Below are 9930 nucleotides of genomic sequence, written 5' to 3' on the forward strand. Positions count from 1 at the left end.
TTTTAGCATTTTAGTTACCCAGACACACAATTAGTACTTCAGCAGCCTTTCCATTCTAATTGATCTGTTCACATGACAAATGATGAACATCTCACTTGTCAGTGTCTTAAGCAGTAGTTTCAAGATCTGAAGTGTTTGACAGAGCTGCTGGAACATTTGAAATTTCACTGCCTCACTTTCCTAATTAACACACGAGCTCCAGACAGCCAGGTTGACATTTTACAGTTAGGCAAAGGAAGTTAACTACAGTTCTGTTAAACACTGAAAGTTTGAAGATCTAATGTCTATTCTTAAAAGGCACTTGGAAATTAAATTCATGCTTTTGCACCAGGACCTGGAACTACACTTCATTATACTCACACTTGAGAAAGTTAAAAAAAACAATTAAGACCCAGCAGCACACACTTGCCTTGCTCTGAAAGAACACAAATCTTTATCACTGCAAGTGTAACACAAAAAGTTTCTCATCTGCCATTTCTCACAAGATGTAATTTAACAGCTTACATAATGTTACTGTTTTATAATGAATATTGTGGTTGCTAGCACAGAAACCTTTGTTACCTCAAAATGTTGGAAGAGAAAGGAAAAGCCTCAAGACTTAGTTTGAGAAAATAAAACAGGTCACATGCCCACATCAGTATTTTGACCCAAACCAGAATTTTCCCAGCAATTTTAATGAGGTGAATTACTCACTTAAGTAATATCTAGATTCACTGCATGAAGTCTTTCAGCTGGTTACTGACAGCAGATTAAACATTTAAATATTTAAATGCAGTTTATTCAGAGTGTTCATCACTTTTCATCATGTTTCTTGTTAAATTCTGTCTTATCTTAACAGCATTTGTTTACATGACAGTAAGTCTAAAAAGGCCCATATTCATAACGCTTAACAGCTTCTAAAAGGCCAAAATGACGTTTTCCTTCCAAAATTAGTTATCTCATAGGCTCTGCATCTTAACTGCCAAAAACCCTCAGTGTCTTTGGCCACAGCTGTAGAAATGAAACCATTTGAAAGCCCATCTGAAAGTCCAACTTCCTCTATCCATAACAAACCTGGTTTTGTGACCACCACAACCTACTGACTTGTCACAGAAGGGAATTAAGTATCACATGGACAAACTACAATTTTTGTTGTCTAAACACCAACCTTTCATTTCTACAGTCATACCACATTGAAAAAATATCAAAACTCTGGACAGAGCAGTTGAGTGACAAAATCTTGATCTGCAAAAAAACAACTTCTGTAGTTGGAAATGCTTTAATTTCCAAAACCTTTAAAAATCTGGGCTTGTGACTAAACTTGTAATGAAGAAAAAAAAAAGTTTATATTCAAATGTGTGCTTTTCATAACTGGTGGTTCTATTTTCATTTAGCCATCAGAAACTATTTGCAGCAACAGGTACCAGACCAGTATTTTAAGTATCTAGTATTGAAACCTTTGTGAAGGATCACACTATCACTGACACCTTCCACCTAACAGAGCTCTTTACAGTTCTCTCCATAGCTTCTGTATTCTTTCCAATTCTGCTCTTAAATATATTTTGGGGGGGGAAATTTTTCTTTCCTACAGTGTTTCTTCTAAACCACAAAAATACACCTGAACAAATCTAAAAAAGCTGCATCCACAAATAAAATTCTCTCTCAGAAACAAAGGAACAGGAGTTAGCATTCACATTACTTCTGCAACCTGAGATGCTCATTAGCAGCTCTCACACTACCACAGCAACAAACCAACTCTTTCCTTAGAATTCTTTACACCAAAACAGAGGTTATGTCCATAGACAGCAACAACGAACCACAAGCAAGAAAGTCATGCAGTCTGAATAATTCTGAACTCAACTTTCATTCTCTGATGCTCATTGTGCAAAAGCATGATGCAGGGACTGGTCATCAAATCCAACCATCCCTGACAGGGAAGGACTGGGTACTTCTGTGGTGTGCTATCGCCACAAATGACCTCTGTCGGTGTTTTTATTCCTCCTAATCCTAGGAGAGAATGAGTTGGAGAACTCCCCAGTGCAGGAAAAGACAAAAAAGGAAAAAAAACTTCATTCTAATTTTTAGCCTAGGTTTATTGAAACTGATGGTGGCCAATAGCACCAAACAAGAACTTGAACTCTAGATTTTCTTCTTCTTACAGTTCATCAGCAAGAAGTGATGCAACCCTTTACCACTCAGTACTTCAGGGTGACCTTCAGCACTCTGTTTAATTGCTAACACATTCTGTTTCACAGGCAGCCTGCTTATCTAGTATAAAACACCCAAAACAATCCTTTGTTCATTTATTAAGTCACAAGGACTTTTGCTTTTCTTGAGGGAAAAAAAAAAGCCAGTACTTGCCAAGACATAGTCTAGTAATACAAAGCAGATGATCCTTTCATTTGCTTGAAATTACAAGTAACTTGTTTTCAATCAGCAAGTACATACAATTCCCCAACTCAGTTACATCATCTGGTTTGATAGTTATCAAATACATCAATCCCAAGGCTAAAATGCTGACACACTCCAGTTTGAAATGGCAACATGATGTAAGCACTCAAAAAAAAAAAGTTTGAGAATAGTACTGACAAAGTTTCATAGGTGTTTGCTCCATTATTGAACATCTACCAACACAGAGGAATCTGCATTCATTTTATTACAGACAACTCCATTTTTAAAGATTTAGTCAGGAAAAAAATTAAGTCTTACCTCTGGTTTACTGAGGCTGGATGACACAAGAGAACCTGATCCTACATCCAGATCCCACTGTTTTCTCCCACTGTTTTCTGGATCCAGAGCAGCAATTCGTCCATCCAAAGTGCTGATAATGACCAGAGATCTGCAAGTTGGAAACATTCACAGTCAAAAGTACAGCAGGATGGACTTCACCTATTAGCTGCCTTTTATATTTAGTAAAATCCAACTCCAACCCGTAAGTCTCCCTCTTATATTCTGCAGAACAGCAGTTCAACTGGGTAGCTCTACCCAGACCAACAACAGAGAGTAGAAGACCTGAAGTCTCTGGCTGGATGTCATAAACTAATTTCCATGTTGTAAGACACTTTCAGAGTTCAGATTCAAGGGAAGGCAATTGACTTTTTGCTCCCACATGCAGATGTTACCACTACAACACTGAATGAGATAACCTTTCTTGAGATATTTATACAAACAGTATGGATCCCACTTCTTCCAGTCCCCTCCAAACTGATCGCTACTAAATCCCTTCAAAACAACCTAAAACAGAAACTATTAACCAGCTAATTGGGACGTAAGAAATACTACGTTGCAACTACGTTTTCAATGATTTTGGATGAAACATCAAACTCCTGGGATATTTCGTAAGTCTCTGAATAAAACAAGTCCCTCCAAAGGCATACACAGGGCACTAGAAACAACCTCCAACACCTGCAGACCACAAAGCAAGGAAACTGGGTTTTGCAGCTTAGGCTTTAAGTAGCCTGATGTCTGGGGACACAGGGCCATGGCAGGCTGGCTGCTGATTTCTACAGAGCCTGAAGCTCCTCAATTTCAGTAAATCTTGTTTCTTACAGAGCTGTACAAGTAGAATAAACATTTCTGGTTGGGCTAGAGCTCCAGCATTAAAATAAACAAACAAATAAAATAAACAACACATCAGAGACAAAGCACTGACAAGGCATTTCTGAAGGGCTTTTTTTTTTCCTTGAAGATTGTTTCTCTCTGACCTGAAAAAGCTGGGATTGTGTTGTCAGTTTGGCTTGCAGCAGCTCACCAATCTTCAAAGGCAGAGGGAGTAGAACTTGAATCACTTTACAGGCTGCTTGCACTGAGGGGGGTTGAATCTAGTGACCCAGAAGGACCTTTATAGTGACTGGTTTCAATGAGAATAAGGAACTGTGCAAATAAACTGATGGGGAGATTAACCAGTTTCAGGTGAGGGTGAAAGGGCAGGGGGCTGGTAATGCACACACACACATATATTAATTTACTTTAAATAATAAGGGACAATAAATTATTGTGTAGAAGACAAGCCAAATATATTCACTTGTCCAAAGTTAATGGTGTAGTAACATGGAGGAAATTATGGGGTTATTAGTTTGCTTTAAGGAGGGAAAAACTGAAATCATGATCTAAAAACATGTCGAGGGAGGGTGGCTCATTACATCACCTCTAACAAAGGTCATGTAAAACATGGCAGTTTTACATGTGAAAGTAACCCACACAATTTATAGGATTTTATAATGCTTATAGCACTACACTACTAATAAAAAGAAAAATAAAGATATCTTTAACCTGTTCCAAAAATGCCATAGCAGCTCCTGCTTCTGAAGGTGGCCAAGCATCACATTCCCCCAAAAGCTAAGTTTAAGAAACTGTTGGAAAAATACCAATTGTGCAAATATTTGCACAGCAGAAGACATAAGTTTTTATAAGCTGAGTACAAACACTTTTTCCAACTGTACAGAAATGAAGACTGGGTTAATAATAAACCAGATTGCAGGAGATTGACTATTCTCAAGTACTGTAAACAAGTGCTCACACACTAAAGGCCTTGGACACATATTTAACACAATCTGTTTGCTTTATGGTAAAGCAATTTATCTGAAACCCTCTAGCATTGCATAACAAAATATTATTCCAAGTGGGTCTACTTAAATTTTATGTTGATCCTCCTGACAACTAGGTTATAAAAAGAGGTAGAAATGCAGCTAGAATGAAGGGAATTTTGGCAGCAATACTGCAGAGAAGACAAATCCTAAAACCGCACTGTGAAATGTTTTCTTCCCATGTACTCCCATTGTTTTCCTTTATCTAATTCTTCCTGTGTGACTTCTCCCTCAAGTAACAAACGTTTCATGCCTCTGTATCTTACATTTCTGTATTATCTTTCCCCAGCAGATGCAAACCTCAGTCTTCCTTAGGAGTTCCCTCATTATTTAAGCCTCTCCACCGCCACTCAAGACAGCGGTTTTGGAATCTGTACCTGCACCCTGACCTCCAGTCACCCAAATCGTGCTGTAACCGCACTTCAGGTTTAAGTACAGCTGCTTAGGAAAGAGGAGGGGAGTGTGGGGAACCTTTGTGCCAGCAGCACACACTTGGAGAAGCTGGTTTAACCAGCCACTTCTGCACACTGTAAAAATCCTGGCTTTTCCTGGGTGCAGTGGCACTCTGGGTTTGTCCCCTTGGTTCATCCACAGCTGTAGAATGGACTTTGTTTCACTCACTGAGCAAACACTTCCATGAGACAGAGGAACAGGACCAGCCCAGCTATATCTAAATCTTACGTGTGGCTACCTTTAGAACTGGAACCAGGTGTACAAAAAACATCCATTTCTCTCTGCTTTTTTAATAAGTGATTAATTTTCAACTAAATAGCCACATTTCTGGTTCAAACTTCATCTTGCTCTTCAGCAATAATACCACATATCATAAAAACAGAGTTAAAACTCCTTACTCTTCTGATAAAATCCTTCATTACCTACTCTATTTGTCTATGAATTAAAATCTTAATACCTGTTCTCCTCTTCTCTGATGGACTCCAGTAAGTTAAAACCCTGTCACTTGAACTCTAATTGGTGTAAAATCTGAAATTTGTGCCCAAGACCCTCAATAGTGCTATACTTTCCCACTATCAGATTTTCCACTCCCTTTCTCTGTGAGATTGCAGTGCTTGCAGCTTTGTGTACTGAGAGCATGAAGTGGTGACAAGAGATCTTTCCATTGCTCAGGTAGTCTAATCAAGCACTAACTTAATACATTAGGATAAAGGCAATTTAGGCAACTACTTCAAGAAAATATTTCAGAGCTTAAAAACAAACAGACAGGAGACTTGCTTTTTGTAAGCCCATAATGCCACTGTGGGTTTACTGCAGTGTATTATGCCATTCTTACATCAAATTCTTAGAAACACCAGCAGAATACAGCCATGGTTCTAGAAAAGAGAGAGTCCTTTCAGCCACCTGTTTGCCAGCCTTTCCTGGCTCAAGATGTCAGGGCTTCAATTCCTGTAATTCCATCACATTATACTGAAAAAACAATATTTTTGATGCATCTTTGGGCCAGCTGATTGACAAACCGAAACAAAATGGAATTCCTGACTCAGTTTCTGTTTTGGTTAGGCCTGACAAACTCTTTCATTCTCTGAAAAACAACACCTTTTCACTGGTTTTACCAACATCCCTTCCTGATTGGGGTAAAGCTGAAAGACTACGTCAACCAAAGAAGCCAGCCTCCAGGAACACACAAGTTTTCTGAGAACACTACCAAACCAGATTCCCTTCTGAGAAGGGAAAACACAAAATATTGCCCATCTCAAGGTCAAAAGTCACAACTACAAAACCAAGGAAGTGAGGAGTATAGAGACAAACAGCATAAAGGCTGTGTCAATACCTGTTGACAATAGACCACAGACTATACTAGGGAGTGAATGACATCACAGAGATACTAAAGAAGGAAAAAAACCCTCAATGATCAATACCACAAAATCATAATTCATTAGTCTCCACTAGCCTGGACCAGAACAAAAAAAAGATACAAAACCAAATTACTCAAAATTAGGCGGTCACTTAAATCCCAGGATCCATCACCCAGGCACCTGAGAAATGAACATTGGTAAAACAAAGACCTGCACTTCTCCTTGCCTAGAGCTGCTGGTCCACAATATATTGTGAACCAAAGGATGGAGGAGAAGAAAATCCCTTCTGGGCCCCTACAGATGGCCAACAGCAGGACTAAAGCAAGGGGCCAGTTCATGGAACACACAGAGACATCAGTAATTACAGCAGCTGGCAGAGAACAAGCTAATGTTGTATAGTCAGATTTTATTTGCACTTTGTCACCGCAAAAACACATCTGGACACACTTCCCTGACCCCAACCTCCTACAAACAGTCTCTATGGCTGAATGAAAATGTTTTCTTACCAATTCCTACCCTCTTTCGCTCACAGACAGGAACTTGTTATTCAAGGGCAGTGATAATGTTCCCCCTTGAAATTATGCAAAATATCTACTGCAAACTTCCACATGCATTGACAAAAGGCCAGTCCTGGGCCTTAAAACCTTTGTTAGTATCCCATAATGAACACAGCCCACTTTCTGAGATCAAGAGGCCTGAGCATAGCTCTGTTGCACCTTACAGAAGTGAAGGTATGATTTACCTACAAACAAAAGGGCTAAGACAGCAAGGGAAGTTGTAAACAGGACAGAGGAAGAACACTTCTTTAGTTCATCTACACCCTTTCACTGCACCAAAACTTTGCATTTATTCAAATAAGTTGTTTTTGTTAGAAAAACAAAGCAGAACTTATCATCATCTTTGAACATTTACCACCATTCCTGTTTTAGTTTAAAAGAACCACCAAAACTAATACCTTCAACCCTCAAAAGCCAACTGGGATATTGCAAATACAGCTGTTTGTTAAACTTGAACTCTAAGCAGCTATTCCAACAGCAAACCCTGCATGTTTATAGGCAAAGAGCACAGTAAATCACCAACCCTCCTATTTTCTTCCAGGAAAACAAAAAAAAAATCTTCAAACCAAGATGATTATATTCATTTGCCTACTGCAAAGACAGTTGGGGTTTTGGTTTTGTTCTTTTTTTTCCATATTATATTGACCTCTATATTGCATGGGTATTGCTGAAGAACAATTAGCTGCAATGAGTAGAGCTCTCAGAAACACAGATTAAAAAATAAAGAAATGCAGGCAAACACTATGGCCAGGCAGCCATTCTATTTTTATTTGATGACAGCAAATCTGTTCCTACATACTAATCAATTACAGAGCAGCTACATTTAATCTCAGGCTTAATTTACTACATTGAACATCTTTAGTGTATTCTACTTAGCTCTAGAAGGAAAACAGAAAATGTATTTTTAAAAATTTGGAAGGCTAAATAAATGAGGGTGCTATTAAAATTTGAATACAGTAGAATTGCAATAAACCAGGTGGTATTTTGATCACCTGATACACAAAGGAACGATCCTGTTGCTAACCGGTGAGACTGCCTTCAAAGAAAACAGGATGCCAAGTTATCGGCCAGTTTCTTGTTTCAAGTGAATGCTTGGGCATACTAATAACAAGCTTTGGGATATTCATTTTCATGTTTTCAAATACAGCAGGCATTTAGTCATGCTGTTTTTCCTTTAAACTCGCTGTGGTTTATCACCTCATCATTCTCAGCCAATTCAGAAACAGACTGGAATCAGCTCAGTAACATTTCTGCACTTGAGTCATTCATCTAAGTCTTCCTTTTGCCACACACAGTTATTAAGTATTTTATTTCCCCGTGTTATATTCTGAAACTTGTTCATCAATTTGTCTTGCATGTTTGGCTTCCCCTCAGGCACACCCCAGTGTCTGTGCTGAACAGACAGTTAAGTACACGGGGGAACTGCATTTTCTTTAAAACAAAAAGATGACAGAAAGGACAGAGTGCTCTGAACAACTGTGAACTGCAGGTGTTGGGAAGAATTTAGACTATAGATGCAGTGCTTTAGGGTCTCCTTCCCGCAGGCACAGAACTGCCACCTGGGACCAAGGCAGGGAAGGGAGCGAGACGTGGTATTACCAGGGTAAGGAGACGGGCCAGATGTCACATAGCGTGACATCCGGCAGCTTGTTTGTCTAAGAACTAAGACACCCTTTCTCCTCGCTAACAACCGCGTAAAGAACAAGCACCTCAGCGCTGGGGAGGTCCCGAAGTTCCCTTTCCTCATTGTCACTGCCTCCCCCTCCGTCCAGCCTGTCCATCCCTGTAGCGCTACTCCAGCCCCATCACAGGACTCATCACTTCCACCCCTTCTCCCTGCACCTCTGCTCCGGTCCTGGGACACTTCCCTGCGTGTCCCGCAGTCCAGCCCCACGCACCAGCCTGCGACACCCTTATTTCACCCCTTTCCCAAGCACCACTCTATCTACGATAACCCTACAGCGCAACTCTCCCTCCTCCCCTCTCCACTCTTCCCGCTCCAACACTCCCGACCCATCCCAGCGCTATTCCCGTCCAAGCCCACTCCCGCACGGTCCCTTCCCCACACACGACCCCGGGACCCTGCAGCCCTTTCCCCACGCACTTCCCCCCTCCCCAACACCCCCAGCTGCTGATTCCCAGCCTAGACACAGTGGTGTCCCCCCCAGCACCCCCAGACAGCGACCCTGGACACCGCACCCTTCTCCCCTGAGGCACTGACCCTCGCCCAGCACCCCCACACCGGACTCGAGCCCCCTCCCCAGCATCTCCACGCTCAGACCACCGACCCCCACCCCAGTCACGGACACCCTTCAACAGTCCCAGACACTGACCCCCATCCCAACCACTGATACTCCCCCCTAACCAGACCCAGACACTGATCCCCAACACCCCTCAGCCTCCCCAGGCGCTGACCCCACCTGAGCCGCCCCACACCGACATCCCAATCGGTCACTGACCCCCACCCAGCCACCGACCCCCCTGAGGAGCGCCAGTCCCCGACAGCCATCCCAGTCACCGACCCTCACCCCAGACACCGACCCCCCCTCTCACCCAGGCACTGAACCCCCCGTCAGCCCCAGGCACTGATCCCACCCCAGTCACCGCCTTCCCCCGCTCACCTGCTGCCGGTCCGGGCCTCTCCGCTGCCCTCAGCCTCCTGCTCTCCAGGAGCCGCGGGGGCCACACCGCCCTCATCGTCCTCCACTGTCACGTCCGCGGAACCAGCGGGCAAAGCGGCGGGAGCGGCGGCCGCCCCCAGCCCGAACGCGGCCTCCACAGCCGCGGCATCGCTCGGCGGCGGCTCCGGGCCGCCCGCCACCACCCCCAGCAGCACCAAAAACGCGAAGGCGGCCAGAGCGCTGCGGCCCCGCGGCCCCCGCATGGAGGGGCCCGGCTCGCCCGCCGCCGCCACCCGTTAGGACATGAACGCCGCTGTCGCTGTCGCCGCCGTCGCCGCCACAGAATGGGCGCCCGCCGCGCGCGCAGCCCTGCCCG

The 9930-nt window shown here is 43.0% G+C and overlaps 1 protein-coding gene across 1 annotated transcript in view; it reads right to left on the reverse strand.

Annotated features, from left to right (window-relative positions):
• EIF2AK3 (eukaryotic translation initiation factor 2 alpha kinase 3) overlaps positions 1 to 9930 on the reverse strand; it is a 41808-nt gene extending 31878 nt beyond the window's left edge. Inside the window, exons 1-2 of the mRNA XM_069014744.1 lie at positions 9555 to 9930; positions 2689 to 2818 (exon numbers count right to left, since the gene is read on the reverse strand). Coding sequence (XP_068870845.1) covers positions 2689 to 2818; positions 9555 to 9817 — 393 coding nt within the window. The 5' untranslated portion in view covers positions 9818 to 9930. The remainder of the gene's footprint in view (positions 1 to 2688; positions 2819 to 9554) is intronic.

Source organism: Aphelocoma coerulescens, chromosome 4 (assembly GCF_041296385.1).
Source record: "Aphelocoma coerulescens isolate FSJ_1873_10779 chromosome 4, UR_Acoe_1.0, whole genome shotgun sequence".
NCBI lineage: Eukaryota > Metazoa > Chordata > Aves > Passeriformes > Corvidae > Aphelocoma > Aphelocoma coerulescens.